Genomic DNA, 22,782 nt, shown 5'->3' on the forward strand with positions numbered 1-22,782 from the left:
TTACATGTTGGAGCATCTTCTGGGTATATGCCCAGGAATGGTATAGCTGGGTCCCCAGGTAGTACTATATTCAATTTACTGAAGAACCGCCGGTCTGATTTCCAGAGTGGTTGTACCAGCTTTGATCTTAGAATTCCAGCAGACTGTGGTGCTTAGCCCACTTTTGGATGACAGTTTAGCAACTTTAAGAAAAATGAGAAGGGACTTAGCTTGAAGGAGAGGAGGTAGACCCACCAGAGAGGTAGAATAACACAAGGTAAAGGGAGGGGACTATAGGCGCGTGTGCCCGTGTTAATCTCGTGGATTCTTACAGACAGGAAGGCAGTGTGATTTTTTTCTGCATCTATATGCTATGAATATATTTTTTAAACAATTCTTTTCAAGCAAACTTTTATCTAATATCTTGGAGTCTAAATGGGTTATTTTTATGACAGTGCATGGTCATTTCTGCATAAGAAGGGGCTTTTTAGATCACCCTACTTCAGTCTAACCCATTACTACAGTTCACACTAGGTGATGAGGGTGGGAACATATGTCATGACATCTGTGTGTCTTCTGCAACTTGAATAGTAGGCTCTTTTCCTCAGCAGGATCCAGAGCTGCTAGCACTCTAAAATAAGTCATTATCTTCTTTTTCCTGTATTTCCATCCCATCTTCTCCCAGGGGACCCAAATGAATCACAAAATCCTAGCAGCCCATTCTAGGAAACACCACAGGAGCCAGAGGCCTCTGGGAGCCCTACTGGGCTATAACAGTCCTTCGCTTGACTGTTGTACAGCTGCTCTTGGTCCAGGCACAGGGACTGATGCTGAAGCTCTGAAATGCTCCAACCCCACTTCCTTCTTCCAGCAGGTGTGATCTTTGACTTCTGCCCAGGGGCCTGGAGCCAGAGCTCTCTGTTCAGCACGGCAGTGCTGGCTTAAAATAAGCAAATGCTCCTCTAGGCCAAGAAGGAGTCACATGTTGGAATTGCCAAAGCCCCATGAAGGCTGGGCACTGCACTCACTGGAGACTCTCTAGCTGCTGGCCAAGTTATTAACACATAATAGGCAGGCAGAAGTGTTAGCTGAATGAACAAATGGATGGATGGATGGATGGATGGATGGATGCCTTGATTTATGTGAATTTTTATATCAAGAATGTGGTTTTCCTTGTTTCTAGCCGGGCAGTGGTGGCGCATGCCTTTAATCTCAGTACTTAGGAGGCAGAGGCAGGCAGATTTCTGAGTTCGAAGCCAGCCTGGTCTACAGAGTGAGTTCCAGGACAGCCAGGGCTATACAGAGAAGCCCTGTCTTGAAAATCCAAAAAAAAAAAAGAACGTGGTTTTCCTTGTTTCTTATAGACTGTCAGTATATTGTAGAGTCAAGGTATTAAAAAGGCCCATAGAAGGTGCCATTGTTTATATGATTAGAACAGCAGGTTTTTGTTTTGTTTGGTTTGGCTTGGTTTGGTTTTTCGAGGCAGGGTTTCTCTGTGTAGCCCTGGCTGTCCTAGAACTCACTCTATAGACCAGGCTGGCCTTGAACTCAGAAATCCACCTGCCTCTGCCTCCTACGTGCTGGGATTAAAGGGGTACACGACCCCTGCCTGGCCTACAACAGCAGTTAAATAATCACAGCTAGATGAAGAGTCTCCTGTTTGGGGAGGAAAAGGTATATTTAAAACTTTGTACATTGAATTTGGTACCTGTTTAGTACCTAGCTCTTAAGAATACTTGCTCTAATGAAGTCTTGTCCCAGTATTGTCGTCCTCACCAGCTTACCTTTCAGTCCCGAAGTGTTATATTATAAAGCATTTGGAGATTCTAACAGGAAGAACAACTGACTGTGAAGAGTGTCATCTTAGTTTATTTACAGTTTTTCCCGATTTTCCCCTCCAGTGCACTCTCTGCCATGCAGCTGTATTGTCTTGGGAAACAACATAGAAAAGCAAAAGGCTGCCAAGTTTTAGTTGGCAGGCAGGCCAGGGGCTGAATCTCTGTACTGTCATTTGCAAATAGAATAAACTTGAACAAGAGTTGAGGTTTGGTCTTTTGCTATGTATTGCAATGCTAAATACTGATTCCCAAGGTCTGGCTTCCCCTAGAGATGAGGAGATCCTTACATAGACCAAGTGATGCTATGTAACCGGGCTCCTTAGTTTAAAACTATTGGTTGAATTAAGATGCCCACAACCTATAGCTGGGTAGAAGAGAAGTAGGTGGAGCTTCAGTTCCCAGCTTGGGGTCTAGGGGAGGACTACAGAAGGAAGAAAGAGAGAAGGTGGGGAGAGGAGAAGATGCCATGGAGTAGGTGAATCATAAAAAAAAAAAAAAAAAAGGCCACGAGACCTGGCCAGTTGGAGTAAGAGCTGCCCAGGCAGAACATGGCAAGTCGTATGTCTTAGCTAGGGTTTTACTGCTGTGAACAGATACCATGAGCAAGGCAACTCTTATAAGGACAACATTTAATTGGGGCTGGCTTACAGATTCAGAAGTTCAGTCCATTAGCACCAAGGTGGGAGCATGGCAGCATCTAGGCAGGCTTGGTGCAGGAGGAGCTGAGAGTTCTCCATCTTCATCTGAAGGCTGTTAAGACAATACTGACTTCCAGGCTGCTAGGATGAAGGTCTTAAAGCCCATACAGTGACACACCTCCAACAAGGCCACACCTCCAAATAGTGTCACTCCCTGGGCCAACCATATTCAAACCATGATATCTTATTTCGGGGTTATTGGCAGGGAAGTAGACACAATAACATAGAGGGTTGATATCTACCCAGCTCTAGTGCTGTCTAAGACTTACTATAAATACAAGAGCGTTGTGTCTTTTATCTGGAAACTGAAAGATAGAAGGTGGGATAGAAACCACCAATTAATATTGATATTTACTACAACAAACAAGTCATGCATCCTCCTAAGTGTTAGCATTTTATCTAGGCTCCGTCCCACAGTTACCTGGCAACAGCCATGCCTGACTCACCATAAAAGGGGCTGCTCGCCCCTCCTCTCTCTCTTACTCTATCTCTATCCTCTCTTCCTTCTCTCCCCCTCCCCCTCCCCCCTTTCTCCATATGCTCATAGCTAGCCCACTCTCCTCTTCTCCTCCTCCCCTCCTCTCCTCCTCCCCTCCTCCCCTCCTCCCCTCTTCCCCTTTTCTCCTCCCCTCCTCCCCTTCTCTCCATCTCCCTCTCCCCCTCTCTCTTTCTCTCTCTCACTCTTTCTCTCTCTGCCTTTCTCTGTCTCTACTACCCTCTCAGCTCCCCTCACATGCACTGAATAAACTATTCTAACTATACTGGTCTGTTGTGTAGCTGGTCCCTCAGGGGGAAGGGGTGCCTCAGCATGGGCCCGCAAAGGTGCCCGCTTCCCCCCACAACTTACTGCACCTACACCAAACATTTTCCTTCTCTTTTTATTTTTATAAAACACAACACTAAGACTTTCTATTAGTTTTAAAGGAGGATGATAGCAGTGCTCACCTCAGGGTCACCATGAGGTGAGGACTCTGTAATGCTTGGCATGGAGTGACAGAGAGAAAGAGAACTTGGTCTAGAGCTAGGCAGCTTCTAGCACTGCTGCCCTAGTTGTCAAAGTGAATGGAAAGTCCTCCATGATGGATGGTATAAAGCGATTGCCCCAAATTCCTCCACTGCCTCTGTTAATGCAGAGGCAGCCTCACAAGCTCTGGTTCCCTCAGTATCTGTTAGTGGGTCTCATATACTAGTTACTCTCCTTTTGTCAGACTGACACAGTTTACTTAATTGTTACTCTTTTGGACAGCTAATTAAAATGTAGCCAGTTTTTCACTGAAACTACTGTTTCTAGGATGAGTCTTGTCGTCACAGGGACTCTCATTTCCAGTTCATTCTTCAGTAGCAAATGGAAACCTCTCATTATTGATGACTTTATATTTTGAAGGTTTATTAAGCTCCTCCCTTTCTATGTTCGCTTGTCTTCCCTACATAATGTTTCAAGTTAGTTTTCTTTTATGCCTAATACTTTTTTGTTTGTGTTTGCTTTGTTCTTCAACCATTTGGCTGCAATTGGAGCTAATGAGTTCCTACCGTGGCAGTGAACCCACCCCATCCTTTTCCTTTCAATAATGTGCTTAGAGTCATGAGCACTGTTTAAATACTGACCACAGGCTGACTCAAGCCTTTCACCTGACTTTTGAGAGAAAACCCTCCTTGCTAACACACCCTTTACTGGAGAGCTGCCCTGCCTGATTGTGACACATGTCGAGTTAACAAGGCTGTTTTTCTTCTTGGCTCTCGGCAGTATTGCCTCCATAGTCTTTACCAGTTATTCTGAATATTCATTATCTCTCCTATCTGTGAAATGACATCGGATTCTGTCTCCTGTCTCAGAGTTTAGGAGGAAACTGTAAATATGCCCTGTTTGGCTCTCCAGCTGAGCTGGCCTGCCCTGGCCTGAAATGGCTTTTGTTGAGCACACCAGCCAAAGTGCACCTGTTGCTTCAGAAATGGAAAAGGGAGGGGCCGTTTACTCCCAGTGGGTCCTGAATGGGTTTCAGTTGCCCAGTCACATAATAAAAGCTGGCAGAATCTGCTCTAACAACTGTGCTGTTTTTCACAGCTTTGATGACTATAGTTTATTGACCTGCCTTTGTTCAGGAAAGCTTCATCTGGGATGCATTTACAGGATAGGTAAATGTGTGCCTCCTGCTGGGTAGAGTTAGGCAGGCCGGCTTACCAGAACATTAGGAACTTGTCTCTGCTGCCTCCATACTGAAAGGATGCCAGGGAAGGAATTACTAAAGGGCTAGGCACCGCTGTCATAGGCAATAAGAGCAGAATCCTCTCTCCAGCCTGTGTGCCAGCCTTTTTAAAACATTTGTGGTAATTCTTTGAGAATTTCATATGTTGTATTTTGATCATATTCATTCCCCTTCCCCAGTTCCTTCCAGATCCACGCCCCATCCCATACACACCCAACTTTGTGTCTTCATTTAAAAAACAACAACAACAAACAAACAAAACAAAACAAAACAACAAAACCATCTTGTCCAGTTAGTTCTGGGTATGGCATCAACTGGAACTTATTTGACCTACCCTTAAGGAAAAATAACTTCCTCTCTTTCAGCAGCTACCACTTACAGTAGCTCCTTAGCTAGGTGTGGGCTTCATGCCCACACCACCTTCTACACTAGAATTTTTGATGGCTTGAGCTGGCACAAGTCTTGTGCGTGTTGTCACAACTGCTGTGAGCTCATATGTACAACTGACATTCTCCTCCATGTTCACTGCTGCCCTGATCACAATAGGCAGGAAATGGAAACAGCTTATATGCCCATCACTGGATGGATGGATAATAAGTGTAGTATATTTACATAATTGGATTATGTTCAGCTGCTAAGAAAAAAATGAAATTATTAAATATGAAGGTAAGTGGCGAGGGCTTAAAATAATTATTCTGAGTAGGGTAACCTTGACCCAGAAAGACAAATGTTGCATGTTAGCTTTGAATCTTCAGATTGTTTCATTGGAATTCCTATAGATGTCAGGAAATTAGTGAGGGGCCATAGTGAAGAGGCTTTCAAGAGAGGGAAGGTTGGACACAGATATATGAAAGGGAAAGTTGGAGCAGGAAAGATGAAATGGGGTATAGGATGGGAGGTGGAAGAGGAGATACAAGGAGGGATAACTAACACTAAAAATCTTCTGAAAAAGTCATCTGAAAAACTACTAAAGTGACCTAAGATATATAGACTGTATAAGCCTAAAGTTATAGGCTGTTGTCACTACTCTTGGCTACCTTCCAAAACTTTTTTTTTTTTAATTATTATTATTTCATGTATGTGGGTACACTGTTGCTGTCTTCAGATGCACCAGTAGAGGTCATCGAATGCCCACTACAAATGGTTGTGTGTCACCATGTGGTTGCTGGGAATTGAACTCAGGACCTCTGGAAGAGCAGTCAGTACTTTTTTTTTTTTTTTTAAGATTTATTTATTATTATACATAAGTACACTGTAGCTGTCTTCAGACATTCCAGAAGAGGGCGTCAGATCTCATTACGGGTGGTTGTGAGCCACCATGTGGTTGCTAGGATTTGAACTCAGGACCTTTGGAAGAGCAGATAGTGCTCTTACTCACTGAGCCATCTCACCCCCCCCCCCAACCCCAGTCAGTGCTTTAACCACTGAGCCATCTCTCTAGTCCACCTTCCAAAACTTTACAGCAAGATCCCATTGCTAAGGGTACCACATACTTGTTATGTGAGAGATCAGGCTGGTATTGACTGGAAGCTTCATCTCTATTAGGTAGCTTTTATAGTGCTGGAAAGTGTTATGCATTCATTAGAGAATAAAATTGTCAATCTTACACAGTGTGAACCCTGCATGCTATAATAACAACCAGCCTTGAAAGATATGGCCTGTCATGCAATGGTGGTAGTAATGTCATAGGAGTATCCAGTTAGTTTTTAATTGAATTTGAAGCCCACTCCTCAAGATAGAACCCACACCACTCCTCCACTGTTACTGAGGCCACGAACTTGTGGCAAGATAGGTTATAGGCCCTAGGGATGAAACTACTATTAGTCTGTGTGTCTTAGTTAAGGTTTCCATTGCTGTGAAGAAACACCATGGCCAAGCCAACTCTTATAAGGGACAGCACTTATAAGAGGTAGGCTTACAGGTTCAGAGGTTCAGTCCATTATTATCAAGGTGGGAGCATGGCAGCACCCAGGCAGACACGGCACAAGTTTTACATCTTGATCCAAAGGCAGTCAGGAAAAGACTGACATCCTCAGGCACTAGGAGGAGGGTCTCAAAGCCCAGCCCACAGTGCCACACTTCCTCCAACAAGGCCACACCTCCTAAGAGTGCTGCTCCCTGGGCCAAACATATACAAACTACCAGTCTGCTAAATGGACATGGACTTAAACCTATTTCTAATGACTTACTATTAATATTAAATCCATACTGTGCATGTCTCAGGCTTCATCAAGGATGATTCCTTTTGCGGTAGATGACAATTAATACAGAGACTTCTAACTGTCGAAGATCAAAGAATGAGAGCCTGTGGAGAGCTCAGCTCTAAATGTGACGTCTGTGTCATGCCCCCTCTTGGGTACAGGTATCATTGTGGAAGAGGGGGTGAGTGGCAGGGAAACTATGCTTTCTGTGCCAACCTTTAAATGAGAGGCTCAGTTTAGTTTCACCACAGCATATGGGCATGTGTGTATACACATATATGGAAAGTTCATTGGAATATATAATGACATATTGCCTTGAACACAATTTCAATTTTACATACTCAAGACTTGTCAAGCAAAGCAAAATACAGGTCCAAGATACTCAAATTTTCTTTATTTTACAGTTCTATGGCTTTGTTTTCTATGCTTTATTCTATTTTTGTATCCATATTTTTATGATTTCCATGAACACATACATTTTCCCCATAATTACAAAAATATAACAAAATATTAAAAATAAAAACATAAAGTTGCATCAGACAAGGGACAAACAGATTAGAATAATGGGAGTTAAGTTCAGTATGTGTTATGTTTATAAAAAGATAAAGAGAGAAGGAATATGTTTTGGTGGATGTGTGGTAAGGTATTGGGGAAGGGGGTGCTTCAGTGGGCCCATGCTGAGGCATCCCTTCCCTTTGAGGGACCAGCCACAGACGGTATAGTATAGAAGAGAGTTTATTTAGGGCATGGGGAGGGAAGTTGAGGGTAGTAGATACAGAGAAATGTAGAGAGAAGGAGGAGAGGAGTAGAAGCCAGTCATGAGCACGTGGGGGGTGGACGGAGAGAAAAGGGGAAGGGGCGAGAGACAGAGCAGGAGCAAGAAGGGAAGAGCAAGAGAGAGGGGAGGGGGCAAGCAGCCCCTTTTATAGTGGGTCAGGCCTACCTGGTTGTTGCCAGGTAACTGTGGGGCTGAGCTTAGACAAAATGCTAACAGTATGAATTCAAATTCTGTCATTTTTAACCTGGCTTCTGTTTCAAGTCCATTATCCTTTTGGCACATTTTAATAAGCTACATTCTCCCGACTGATATTTTAACTGAAAATCTCAATGTAATTGGTTCAGATTAGTTGTGACAGCTGTGTTTTGTAAAATTGTCACAAATACTGAGTCAGTGAGCATAGTGGCACACACCTTTGATGCCAGTCCTCTGCAGGCAGAGGCAGGCAGGTCTCTGAGTTTGAGCCAAACCTGTTCTACACAGCAAGGTTACAGCCAGCCAGGGCTGCATAATGAGACTCTGTCTCAAAGAAGAAGGAAAAAAGTAAAACCAAACAAAACCAAGTGCTGAGCCACCGAGGGCTGAATTATTGCTCCTACGGGAAGTACATACTGAGCTTCCTGCAAATCTCTGTTCATATTTCCAACCAATCAATATATAATATTGTCTCGCTGTGTTTCTGTCTTAAAATATCTTATTCTTATGTGTTGTTCCTTTGTTAGAATTAAACTTAACTTAAACCATAACTCTTACTCAAATGAAGTTTTCCAAGACACATGTTGCCTGCATGAAGCACATCTAAGTTTCTTTGTGTTTAGAAACAACAGTATGTCAACATAACACACAATAGCAACAGCAAATTGCCAGCAAAAAGTACAACAGTGTAACACCTTGGCACTCTGAAAAGGATGCTTGATCATAGTGTGAAAGTGGGCACTGCAGACAGAGCATTGTCTTGTTGGTTTGGGTGGTTTTGGGGTGGGGGAAGATGGCAGGGTGCTTACACTAGGCAAGACTCTACTTGTTCTCAGGCCAAATATTATCTCGTGTAACTTCTGCTGGAAGCAAATGACCAGGATAGGTTTCATTTGCTTCTTTGTTTTTTTGTTTTGTTTTGTTTTGTTTTGTTTTCCTGTAAATGTCTGCAGACAGCCACAAAAGCACCATGAGTGTTAAATTTGAAGTTACAAATAAATTTAAATGCATAGGCAGTTTGCAAATAATGTGTGAGAAATAAAGACCAACTACATAAACATTCCAATTAATGAAAACTACAAAGCTGTATTTTTTAATTTGTCATCAGCCTTACAGCTTTCATTCTAGGATCTGTAAACTTAATCACTGAAAAAAAATGAGTAAAAGCACTAGAAACCAGATTGAGGCTGAATGCGTGTGAGCTGCATGCTGGGAAAGCCTGGATTGCTGGGAGTACAGTTGTGTAGGTGATTCTATTAAGGAATCAGAAAGAAAACAAGGAGACCTTATATCTTAGAATGCTTCTCTATTTCACCACAGACACTGTTAAAATATGGATGCAAAGGCCGCTATGCTGAGGTGTCAGACAGAACAAGCCTGTGTTATCGGCCAGTGGAGAAAGGGCAAAGCTGTCTTAGGCAGTGGCCGAGCTGTGTTCCTGATGCCCTGTTATGGACAGAGCCATTATTCTTAGAACGCACTTGTTAATCTCATGGCTAGAGAGACATTTGCTGCACAATGCACTGTACCTGGAGTCTCACCTGTATTTGATTTAAATCTGTGATCATTTTAAATTGCCAACCTAATACAGCAGAATTACCTGAGAATCTATTTATCTACTCACTTATTTTTGAGAGAGGGTCTCACCTTGTAGCCCTGGCTGGCCTAGAACTTGTTATGTGTAACAGGCTGGCCTCAAACTTTCAGAGATTTGTCCTAAGTGCAAGAATTAAAGGCATGCACTATCATGCCTAGCAGGAAGGGAAAGTCTTTTTTTCTTCTTTTTACTTTTTGGGTTTTCGAGACAGGGATTCTCTGTTTAGCCCTGGCTGTCCTGGAACTCACTCTGTAGACCAGGCTGGCCTCGAACTCAGAAATCCGCCTGCCTCTGCCTCCCAAGTACTGGGATTAAAGGCGTGTGCCACCACTGCCCAGCAGAAGAGAAAGTCTTAAAGAGTGTCTAGATCAGAATTGCCTTTGGCTTGCCTGTGGAGGATTTTCTTGATGGTTAATTGAGGTGAGATGATCCACCCCACTGCGGGTTGCACCATTCCGTAAGCAGGGGCTCCTGACCTTTCTGAGGAGGGACCTTAGGTAGGTAACTGTTTAGAACATGAGAGGAAGGCCCTAACTGACAGGATTAAAAGACTCCCTACCCCCCAGACATCTGCTTAGTCTTTCTGTCCTACAACATCGCAATGATATGATGGTAGCTTAAAGCCAAGTATATGCATATGTCCAGAATATTGACACTTAGTAGACTGGGACAGGAGGATGTGTTACAAATCGAGTTCAAGCCTGGCTTCATAGCAAGACCCCAATTAAAACAAATAAAACATGGCAGGAACTAGGCCTTAGCAAATTCTCCAGTGTCCTAATTGTGGGCTCCTCAGCCTCTAGAATATGGTATTCCATTATAATAGCTACATGGCTTAAATAATTTCTGTTCTATACACTGTTGTCCTTGGTGATGTCTTAAGTTGAAACCATTCATGAGCATTTCTACACTACAAACATAGACTAAAATGATCATTAATTCTTGGTAACCAGAGATATGGCTGATACCTAGAATTGTTGTTAAGAAGATGTATTTCTAAAGCAGATGGTTTTATAGGTTTTTCATGGCTAGCAATCATTTGGTTACTATTTATAACCATATTGTCATATGAAGTTTAGAAAATAGATTTCATTTTCAGGATGTTTTATTGGTTTCCAGTTCATGCTGATGTATATAATATACCAACAGAGCCTACTTAACCCCCAAAGGTTAGCTCTAGTCCATTTTCTCCTCTTGCTTAAACAGCTGAAGTAGTGGAAGGCCTTGTGGATGGTGTTTGTTCATTGGTATTTCTGGAGGGCAAGGGTAGGTTCATTGTACCAAGTTCTTAAAAAGCAGGCAGTTGTGCCAACAGGTTTATGCAGGTTCCCTGGGGATGTTATAAAGGAAGGAAGATTTGTAAACCACAGATAATCAAGCCACCACAGTTCCTAGAACAGTTGTCTGAGCTGTTGATGGTGTACACCCTGCAGAGCTGGGCACTGCTTATTCGTCTCCTGCTGGCTGCCTAGAAGATAAGATCCTGCACTCCAAAGCCAGAGATAGGCAGTAAAGGAAACTGTTGGATGGTCTTATCTAGGAATTGGGTGCTTGTTGTGGTGTGTGTGTGTGTGTGTGTGTGTGTGTGTGTGTGTGTGTGTGCTCGCGTGCACGTGTGTGTGCATGCGTGTGTGTATGTTTGTTGTGTGTGTGTTTGTTGTTCGCGAGCACACGCTCGTGTGTGTGTGTGTGTGTGTGTGTGTGTGTGTGTGTGTGTGTGTGTATGTAAAAGTCATCCTAGTAATTCTAAGACAATGTGGCTTGCTTTATCATCCTTGGAGACTGTGCAGACAGGCATAGGCACATCCCTTACGCCTTAAACTTCTACTGCCAAGCAGACTTTGGCCAGAGAAATCATGATTCCCAAGTAATAAGATAAAAGTACTCCTCACAAATAAGTTGTCTCTAGTTTGGGGCTAAGGACTGGACTGTGATTTCAACGTTGTCTTTAATTAGCTACTTGGCTTTTGATAAATTGCCGTCCTTGCATCTCCTGTGACTCACAGAAGCGGCACACAATGGTCTCCTTGGCTCTGTGCACTTCTCATGTTCCTCAGTTTGTCATTATTTGTTGTGTTTTCCCCCAGATCTGTAGTGCCTTATTAACTAATACATGTGAACATTACTGTAGATTTCTTCTGGCTCTGAGAAGCTGGCTTGAATGTCTTCACCAATAGATGATTTAAAGTTTTTAATATCAGTTATTCTTTGATAATTTCATACAGATATACAAGGATCACATCCCCCCATTTACTCTCTCCAGCCTCTCTATTCCTCCCAGTGCCACCCCCTACTGACAACAACAACTAAGACTTCTCTTCCTTCTCCTTCTCCTTCCTCTTCCTCCTCCTCCTCCTCCTCTTCCTTCTTCTTCCTCTTCCTCCCCCTGCTCCTGCCCCTCCTCTTTTCTGTTTGTTTTTGATAAGTCAGACCAATGATTGCTGCCCATATGTGCATAGGTGTGAGGCCATCCACTGGAATACTGAGAATTTACCAACAGACCAACAAAGAAGCATGCTTCTCTCTTCCCCAGCAGCTGCCAGTTGCCAGTAACTCCATAGTGAAGGACGGGGCCTGGAGATCATCTGCCCCATCTGTATGGCTGGTGCAATGTCATGAGCACGATTGCCATGACCCATCTGGCCTTTCTCAGCCCCTCCCCACCCTCCAGCTCTGACATCCTTCTCACATACCTGAGCTTGGCAGAGGGTGGCCATTCAGGGCCGAGCACTTAGTCTCTTGTCAGCTTTTTGGCCACTTGGTTGTGTCTGCATCGGCTGCTGCTCACTGCTTAGAGAAGTGTCTCTGACAAAGGTTGGGAGTGGCCCAGGTCTGCACCAGATCTAGTCTCTTTAAATTTAGTAAATATTTTTGGCGTTCTGTATCATTTAAAGGGAGTTATTCACAGTATTAGACCTATCAGACAGCTACTGACTCTGTTGTAGTTCTTTCTTCTCCAAAAGACTTTGTTGATGTTTCTCACAGATCTAAACATGAGCTCGAGGGCTTCCCAGAGGCTCTGTTGGAATGGAATTTTAGGGGAAACTGAGAAACCAAGAGTGAAATTTGGCCATTTGCTTTCTCTAGTAGGAATGTATGCCTAGCAATGTTAACCTCTCTCAGGGCAGCAGCAAGGTCACCACTACTTAGTCACTGGCTTTACCATAAGTGATGTGAATTTATGGGTTAGTTAGGAACCCTTTGGCTACAGTTAGCAGAAGCTCAATTCAAGCTAGCTTAAATAACAAGGAAATTGCTGATTCACATAACTAAATACAGAGAAACGACATGCTTCAGGGTCAGTTCTACCTTTGTTGTGTGCTCTGCTTTTCTGGGATTCTAGAATTACCTCTGTTGCCCTTTCATTGTGGAAATATAGTAGGTTTTTTTTTTTTTGCCTTATATTCATATGCCAATTGTGGGGTTTCTCAACAATGATGCTTCAATATTTGGGACCAGATAATTTCCTGCTGTAGGACCGCCTTGTGCATTGCAGTGTGGTCAGCATCGGCTTTGCCTAAATAGTGTCTGGATTGTGATAATCAAAACTGTCTCTAGATAGTCCACAAGTGGGAACGGGGAACAAACCACCCCATTGAGAACTGCCAGCCTAAAAGAAGACTGGCCAAATTAGCAAGTGGCTTATCTGGGAGGAAATGTGTTCCCTAGAAAATCTCAAGGGAAGGAAGGCCCTCCTCTCTTCTTGGCTCAGCATAAGTCACCCCACACCTCCCATCTTGGTGAGGAAGTGAACTATCCCTCGGGCTAACCCTTCCCTGACTGAGGAAAGATGAAAGAGGGATAAAGGCTAAGAATTCGGGCACACTCTAAATATGCTTCTTTCTTCTTCTCTCTCTGTCAGTGAGGATTATGGAAAGAACTTTAAAGACATTACAAATCTCATCAATAACACCTTCATTCGGACGGAGTTTGGCATGGCCATTGGTCCTGAGAACTCTGGAAAGGTGAGACTCATTCTTGCATGTGAAGTTGGTGCTCCACACCACCTGAAATATGTTAGTGTTGGAATGACGGAGCAGTTCACAGTATTGCATTTGTGATGATTAGTTTCAATTGTCAACATGACACAACCTAGGAAGAGCCTCAGTGAAAGATTGTTTAGATCAAATTGGCCTGTGGCATGTCTTTGGGGGATTGACTTGACTACATTAAGATGCAGGAAGACCTAGCCCACTGTGAGCAGCATAATTCCCTAGGCAGAGGATCATGAATTAAGTATAGAAAGGATGTTAAGCAGAAGTAGGCATGCATACATGCATGTATTCACTCTCTGCTTTTGACTGTGAATGTGGCCAGCTGCTTCAAATTCTTGTCCAGGAAATGATGGGTTGTAATCTGGAAGTATAAGCCAAATAAACCTCTCTCTTCTGAGTTGTTTTCTGTCAGGGTGTTTTATCACAGCAACAGAAACGAAGTTAGGGCAGCATTTAGTTTGGTATTGCTATATTTTAAAATTAGATATAGTTTGACATTGCTCATAAAGGAATTGGATTTAGCACAGTATTTTTTTTTCCTGGTTTATATCCAGGATGCACCAAAAACCCTTTATACATATGTGGTAGTTGGTCAGCATTACAACAGGCACTCCCTACAACTCTGTGATCTTCGTGGAAACTATATCTCAAAACTAACCAGAGTCAAAAACATTAGCACGGGTTTGGTGCATTGGCACAGGTTTGGTGCATTGGCACAATTCAAGATATCTTTTATTTTAATATATAAGAGTAAAACTTGGATTAGTATATAATTTATCTTTATAATTTCTTTTTCTTTTGGATCTAAAATTTCCTTAACTAATACATGTGCATGTACACACCCAAGTATACACACAGTCACTCCACACCACTTTCCCAGGTGTTGACAGTGTCACTCCCTAACCCTGATGTCTCCTCTCCCCGGGCAGGTGATACTAACAGCAGAGGTGTCCGGGGGAAGCCGAGGAGGAAGAGTGTTCAGGTCATCAGACTTTGCCAAGAACTTTGTGCAGACAGATCTCCCCTTTCATCCTGTGACGCAGATGATGTACAGCCCTCAGAATTCTGATTACCTGTTAGCTCTCAGCACCGAAGTAAGTCCAGTTGAACTTGCCTTTCCATGTTTGCAGTGTCAAAATATACACGCTTTAAAGGATCTCCCGGCACGTTTACATTCGACTTCTTTCCAGTGTCTCCTTACAATGAACTGTGTATTTTTACACTCTGTTCCTATCTTGGTGTGACTTCTGAATACCACCTCTTCCAGCTATGTACAATGTATAATTGCTATTGTATGTTTTTTAATGAATGGATGTCTGCTGCTGGAATAATGAACCAGAGAACAGTTTGCAGTCATCTTTCTTGAGCTGCAAAGGATGAGTATAAATTGTCATCCTCCTAAGGTCATCTTTATTACCATTGGAGAGGAAGTTGAGAAGAGCCTAAAGACTGATTCTACCTAGATGAGCCCCAGTCACTTTCTGATGATCCAGGATATTTCTGTCCCACCCCACTGAGGCTGGTCATTGCTGGTAGAATTGAGAGCAACAGACATCATGTTCTTATCGGCTGCATTTCAGAGCAGTGGCCAGTCTCACCTTTGAGGGCCTCTTTTTGCTTGGCTCTTTGAGCCCGTTTCCTTTGGTCCTTCTTGGCCTCTTCCATAAATGCCTGTCAGCTTACCCTTAACTGCCTTCTGTTCATCTGACATTGAGCGGCCACTTCTACTCGATTCTCCACTCTAAAGGTTCTCAGCTCTTACTTCCTGCTCTGGCTTGCCCGTAGGCCAGCAGATTCCTGACTGCTGACCCCAGGTATCTTCAAGTCTGTGTCCCACAGGCACCTTAGGCCCAGTCCCTCCTGAGCATCACTGTTCTTCTCTCATGTGTGCTCCTGTAATATTTGTAGTAATTAATGATACAGTGTACCCCTGCCCCCACCCTGATGATGCTATTGACTTACACACACACACACACACACACACACACACACACGCGCACACACGCACGCACGCACGCACGCACGCACGCACACAGAACTGTTAGAAGCCAGTTCTGTTCTGGCTTCATTTCTGGCTGATCCCATTCCTCAGGGCTGAGGGTAAAGACCTCATTAATTCTTTTTTTTTTTTTTTTTTTTTTTTTTTTTTTTTTCGAAACAGGGTTTCTCTGTATAGCCCTGGCTGTCCTGGAACTCACTCTGTAGACCAGGCTGGCCTCGAACTCAGAAATCCGCCTGCCTCTGCCTCCCAAGTGCTGGGATTAAAGGCAGGCGCCACTACCGCCCGGCTCATTAACTCTTACTAAACCAACTCACACTTACTTACTTCATGTCCTACTTCTAGCTGTGACGCTCTGACATCCATCTTTCCCATTCACATGTATGGTTGTCACCTAAAAAGGTGAAGCTGTGACCCCCCTCTTAGAGTGTGATCCTGCTGGGAACTCACGCACAGTGAGAGCTAGGTCCATTGCCCTGGCCAAGAAGGCATCTCCTGAGCTCTCCTCACCTCCCTGAGGATTGGCTCCTCATCTTCTCACCTTGGGATTTCCCACCACTGTTTTCATCTTCATACTCCATGTTTGTGCTCTCCCTGCCTTTGCTAGTCTTCGATGGTTTCTTTTACTAGTGCCCCTTCCTCCATTTGAGCATAGTACCCATCGCTTCTGTCAGTGTGGTGTTCTTCAATCAACTGTCACTGTGCCACGTGCCCTCTTCCACAGTGGACCCCGTCCATAACACCATATGGTCGTGAGCTTTCTTAGCCATGCCCCTTGCTAAACTTCAAGATCATTGTGAGGCAGGAATGCAATGTCTGGTATGGTGCTTGGCACTCAAGGTACTTTATATGATTTGTTGTCTTCAGTTCTAAGACCAGAAAGAGCCTGCGTAATATGTGTGCATGCTTGTACATGTGTGCAGGTGTGTGTGTGTACGTGTGTGTGCATGTGTATATGCCCTTGTGTATATGTATGCATGTGTGTACATGTGTGCACATGTGTGTGAGTGTGTTTTGCACTACTGGAGCAGTGCTTATTTCTACTGTTCTGACTGGTGCATTGTGAGTTATTAAAGGTCGTATAAGCAGCTGCACAGAATAAAACTGGAATTTTGATAAGTCATTTATAATCTTTCAGAATGGCCTGTGGGTGTCCAAGAATTTTGGGGAAAAATGGGAAGAAATCCACAAAGCAGTATGTTTGGCCAAATGGTGAGTAACACAAGACTCCATCTGTCAGAGCCCTAAGCCTTCGAGCTGCCAAAAGTCACATGAATAAATAGCAAGTAGTTGCTATGTGCCAAGTGCACTTCAGGGTCTCATGAGGGACAGACAGAGGATGGGGCACAGGCCTGGACCTGGAGGAGCTTCTGACCGTGCTGGAAAAGGATTTTGTCTCAATGAATGCTATAAGAGCCATGACTGCTGTCTACAAATGTTTTATCTCCATAGCTGGTAACATCAATTGGAACAGGAAATGGAGCTTTAATGTGGGGTCTTTGGTACTTCTGTCTAGTCAGGCTCACACTTCCTTGTCTAGCACTCCATTTTAGTTGCATAAAACGCAGTGCAAACTCAGGAAGAGCTGAAAGGGCTTCCAGACTGCACAAGTGCCACCATTGGCAGTGTGAAAATACTCCCTTCCCTTGGCAGCGTGTCCTGCCCCTCAGTGCCTGCCCAAAGACCATGCACCAGAGGCAGCTTTGACTTAGCAGTGATGTGCCCTTTGTTCCAGCCTGGCTCTGTTACTAGTCAGTGGCTTACCCTCTCTGGGCTTCAGTTCCCCCCTCAGTAAGAGGAGGCTTCTTAGCAGAATATGGAGGGTGATGAAGCCAGGATTGAACCAACAGCCTCAGACCTCCCACATTCTGCTTTCAGAACTGCATTCCGAGTCTCTTTCCCACTGACAAGTTTTATCAAGTCCAGTAGTCTGGTTTCCCAGTGTATAGCAGATTGCTGCCAGAGCTGAGCTATAGGGCTGTTAGCAGCAGGCATACAGCAGCTTTAGAATTATAGTCTGAAAGCTGGAAGCAGGCAGGAAGACCACAGAAAAACAGACAAAACTCAGAACAAAATCACTGTGCCAGAGCAAGGAAAGACTCTTACTTCAGCAGCATCTGGCTTGATATGATTAATATTTGTGGGGATGAACCATAATCTTAAGAGATTGATGCATTCCACTTAGGGAATCAGAAGAAATAAATCATACATATTTGAAATATATCTACCAAAATCACTTAAAATACTAGTTATTCTACTTAAATGAGGTGGGCCTTTTCCAGAAGCACTCATCAAATGATTTTATAGTGCTATTGTGCACATCATGCACATCTGATTTTATGGTATGTGTTTTAATCAGTGGTGTTGGTACTAGATAGGACTTAACAGGAAGGAAGTCATTTTTACGGTAACTAAGTTAACAAATCGCTCTCTCTCGTTTTCTTTCTTTCCTTCTTTCTTTTCTTGTTTTGTTTTTGTTTTTGTTTTGTTTTGTTTTTTCTTTTTTGAGACAAGGTTTCTCTGTATAGCCCTGGCTAGCCTAGAACTCGATTTGTAGACCAGGCTGGCCTTGAACTCACAGAGTTCCACCTGCCTCTGCCTCCCAAGTGCTAGGATTGAGGTGTGTGCCATCTTCCTCCAACTTTACACAGGGTTTTTTTACCTTAATTTTTTTTTCTCCTGAGAGTTTTGCATCTGGTTATGTGTGTACACCACGAGAGTGAAGCCTGTGGAGGAGAGGCATGAGCCTTCAGACATAGAAGTTACAGACAGCTGTGAATCATATGAGTACTGGGAACTGAACCCAAGGCCTCTGCAAGAGCAACACTATTAACTGCTGAGCCATCCCTCCAGCCCTGACATTTTACTTTTTTAAGAAATTTAATTGCTTAGCCTTAAACTCAATGTAGCTAAGCTACTGATGCAAGTAACTCACCTTTGAGACCTTTGATCTCTTAGAATTTACAGCCCAAAGTCCTGAAAAAGTATGCTCAAACCTAGACTCTTTAGCTGATGTAATCTGTAAGTGTGATCTGTCAGGGCCTAGGTCTCATTCCTTGCAAACTGCCTTTCCGAGTTTCATTTTAAATAATTCAACCTCTGACCTAGTTGTCTATTTGAGATGGAATAACTAAATTATTTAGCTCATAAAAGGCACTGAGCTAAATTCAAATGGGAACCACAAACCCTAAAACCTAGCAACTGATCTGAAGATGCCAGTCTGTGTGGTGGGTGCAATATGGCACATGTCGTGCTATTAAAACAACCCACTAGATGGCAAATAAATAGCCAACAGTTAGTGCAGTAGGGCACAGGACTCTAGAGCAGAGCTTCTCACAGGCAGGCATCTTATCCACTGGGCCACAGTCATTCGAACAGGGATTCTTACCTTCATTATCAATGACATATTGGGCTGGAGGAGTCATTATTGAGGGAGCTGTTCTGTGCATTTTGAATGTTTAAAAGCATCCTGACTTGCACCTACGAGATGCCAGGAGTAATTCCTGCCTGCTTCTCTCTCTTCCTCAATTGTGCCAACCAAAATCACTTCGAAGTGTTCCTGCAGGGCAGAGCTTCCCTTGTTAAGAATCTACTGCTCTAGAATTCTGCAAGGAAAAAAAAGGCTTCTAGTCAAAGTGGTAGGAGAGCCTCATAAGAGGGCTAGTTTTTAAACTAGTGCTAAAAGATTATAAGGTTATGGTTTAGTGACATGAGAGAGAAACATCTCACTGTGGGGAGATGGTATGACGCCAGAGGCAGATTTAGAGTGTACGTATATCAGTGTGTCTCCAAGATTCTCACAATGAAGCTGATGATGGTAGGAGACAATGGGGCCCAGGCTGTGGGCTGCCCCACCAGCAGAGCATCAGAACACAGCTTCTCCACTTGTCCTTTTGAGTTCTTGCTATAAAGCTGACTACACACAGTGAGCAGCATGTCAGCTGCTGTCAGTGGATGGAGCTGTTACCCACGCCAAGGACTTTGTGACTAGGCCGACATAGTCTGTTAGTAGCCTTAATCCATTTTCTATCCCTGTCTTTGCCTCTTTCTAGGGGACCAAACAACATCATCTTCTTTACCACGCATGTGAATGGCTCCTGCAGTAAGTATATTGTAGTCCCAGACGAGAGGGCTCTGCTGTCCATTCAGGGTAGAACATTCTGGGTTGTGTATGCTGAAACAGAGTTTTCTCATCCTCTTGCAAATTCAGTAGCTGCAGAAAATTCAAAGCTAGCTAATTACCTTTAAAATCTTGAAAGTACAACTAAATTCCCTCATCCTGCTCAGGTCAATAAAAATGTAACTGTATATGAAGATGATACAGTTCCTCTTAGCCTTTGTGTGTTACTTTTCTCATTATTGTGAGCAAATACCTGATAAGCACAACGTAAGGGAAGAGAAGTGACCTCGGCTCTCAGTTCAGAAGGAACAGTCCATTGTCATTGAGAAGACATGGTGGCTGAAGCAGCTTTGTCCATGGCGGTGGGGTCCTGCTGTCCGACTTGTACACATCTTGGTGTGTCAGGAACGAGAGCTCAGGTCATGATGAGAAACAAAGTTCATCTTCAAGGCCACCTTTAAGCAACCTATTTCTGTTAACTAAGCCACAGTCACAAAGGTTCCACAGCCTCTCAGAACAGTACCACCAATGGATATTCAAGCATCGGAGTCTATAGGGGACACTTCACATTGAGACTATAACCTTCCACTCCGGGCCACTGGTGGCTGCCATTGTATAATGCAAGATACATTTAGTCAAGCATCAAAAGTTACCATTGTCTTTAATAGACCCAACATTGTTCTGAAATCCCATGTCTCTTCTGAGACCCAAGACAGTCTCTCAACTCTCCTTATAAAATCAAAACCCAAGTTGCATGTTTCCAGTATACAAGGGCATACATATACTTCTAAGGAAGCAACAGGAGGGCAGCATGGAGAGATGGGGCAAAGGATCAAACCCATCAGAGAAGCAGGCTTTGCAGCTCCATGCCCACATCTGGGCATCATGGTCACATCATTGGAGCTTCCGAGACCTTGAATGGCTCTTCTTCTACAGCTACTGTTACCTGTGGCCTGCATGGCCTTTCTTGGGACAGCTCCCTTGGGCTCCAGCCTTCTTCAGCATGTGTCTGCATTCCCAGCATTCCCAGCATCCTGGGGTCTGCCCTTGCAGCTTAAGCTTCCCTCTCACAGCTGCATGCATTGGTCCCTAAGGGTCTCCAGGAAGAGATTCCAGCCCAGCTAACATTGCCTGGACTCTGGGCTCTTTCATCAGATAGATCTTGATGGCTCATTGCTCTTGCATTCTCCTTATGGAAAAACCACCACATGAACAATGCTGAAAATCTACAGCTATTTAGACATGTATCTGCCTCTCCCACCTTGGTCAACAGCTGTAGTGGCCTCTAAGTACCTGCAGATGAACCAGGTAGCCCTATTTTTTGCAGGGTGTCCCAGAGGCTCATGTTCTCAGGCATGCTCTTTTTGAATGAAAGTTTGCAAATGACTTTGTGGGGTCTGCCCTAGAGCCTTCTTTGGGTGGGCCTTTCCCTCATGCCACTTCTGTTCTCCGGGTGCAGCTCTTGGCCGCGCTTTCACAGCACCACCAGTCTCTTTAACAGTCACGACCACATTGCCTCATCTGTCTTGCTCATGTTTCTTTCTTCAGCAAACTGAATATTTTTCACATCCTTTTCCACTGTTGCCTTTGAATTCTCACTGTAAACCTGACTACATAGGGAGCACTAACCATAGCACAATATGAATGTTAAGCTGCCTATAGCTCTCTGCCAAATAAATCAGTCCATTAATTAACACTCTTATCCAAAATTTCAGATCATTGGAAGACCACAGTAGATTTTTTACCAGAATGTAACGTGAATGCTCTCTAACCCAGTTCCCGATAGAGCTCTTAAGTCTGGCCTTCACATCTACATTTCTCTCAGAACATTGCTCTCAGAATTCTGATTTTTATGAACTCCCACCAGAATGATCCATGGACCTTTGCTTATAGCATTCTTGTACTTAGCTGTACAAGAGCTCCAAACTCCTGCACATTCCTCAAACATGGTCAGTCTATCACTACAGTGCACTCTCTGATACCAAATTTCTGTATTAAATGCTTTTCTCATCACTGACTGCCTTAGTCATTCTTTTATTGCTATGAAGAGACACCATGCCCATGGCAGTTCTTATAAAACAAAACATTAAATTGGGTCTGGCTCACAGTTTTAGAGATTTAGTCCATTATCATCATGGTAGGGGGCACGTCAGCACACAAGCATACATGGTGCTGGAGAAGTAGCTGAGAGTTCTACATCTAGATCTACAGGCAGAGTGACATTGAGCCTGGCTTGAGCTTCTGAAATCTCAAAGCCTACCAGCAAGAGACATGCTTCTTGTCACAGGGGCACACCTACTTGAACAAGGCCACACCTCCTAATCCTTCTTAAGTAGTGCCTCTCCCTGATGACTAAGCATTCAAATATGTGAGCCCATGGGAGCTTTGTCAACCATCTCACTGGTAATATACTGACAGGAGCAACTTCAGGGTCGAGGGGTTACCTTGGCTCACAGTTTAGAGGGTACAGTCCATCATAGTGGAGGAGACATGATGGCTGAAACAGTTCTGTACCCGACAGTGGGAGCTTGCATTATGGCTTAGATAAGGAGTTTCTGGGGTATAGTACATAGTGGCCAGGAGAGCATGGCAGCTGGAGCAGCCCTGCATGGCAGCAGGGACTGTCAGCCACTGCTTATTGATATCTTAGCAGATCAGGAAGCAGAGAGCTTGTGTCAGAATCAGAAGTAAAAACCACCTTCAAGTCCTGCCCTCAGTGACCCACAGCCCCAAAGATGCCACAACTCCTTAATAGCACCGAGCATTTAAACACATGAGGCTGTGGGGAGACATTTCTTATCTAAGTCATAAGAGCAGTGTAGATAAGACAGACACGAGGCTGTAAACAATAGGAAACCTAGATGCATGGAGATTGCTGCCAAAGATGGATTGCTATCATGATGGCCAAGCTATTGGCCTCCTAATCCATGCTACAGTTTTCAACCAGAAAGCAAAATCTTTTCTAAATTCATGCAACAAATATCTGAGTCCTTGCTGTAGGCTAAACACTAGTCTAAGGATAGAACAAAACACCCAGGGTCTGTTTTCATGGAACAATAATGTAGGGGTGTTAGACAATAAGCAGTGAAGGAACGACTCAAACAAGAGCATTTAAAACAATAAGATCATTTTAAAGTGTGACATGAAGAGAGTACAAACTGTCAGTTGTTATACAACA

General features: G+C 43.7%; 1 protein-coding gene across 5 annotated transcripts in view; it reads left to right on the forward strand.

Annotated features, from left to right (window-relative positions):
* Positions 1 to 22,782, forward strand: part of Sort1 (sortilin 1) — an 81,698-nt gene that overhangs the window by 28,976 nt on the left and 29,940 nt on the right. For all 5 annotated transcript variants that reach the window (XM_031375181.1, XM_031375180.1, XM_031375179.1 and 2 more), the window contains exons 4-7: positions 13,353 to 13,455; positions 14,415 to 14,579; positions 16,623 to 16,696; positions 19,537 to 19,586. In XM_031375181.1, the coding sequence (XP_031231041.1) occupies positions 13,353 to 13,455; positions 14,415 to 14,579; positions 16,623 to 16,696; positions 19,537 to 19,586 (392 nt within the window). The remainder of the gene's footprint in view (positions 1 to 13,352; positions 13,456 to 14,414; positions 14,580 to 16,622; positions 16,697 to 19,536; positions 19,587 to 22,782) is intronic.

The sequence above is a fragment of the Mastomys coucha genome, unplaced genomic scaffold (genome assembly GCF_008632895.1).
Source record: "Mastomys coucha isolate ucsf_1 unplaced genomic scaffold, UCSF_Mcou_1 pScaffold16, whole genome shotgun sequence".
Taxonomy (NCBI): domain Eukaryota; kingdom Metazoa; phylum Chordata; class Mammalia; order Rodentia; family Muridae; genus Mastomys; species Mastomys coucha.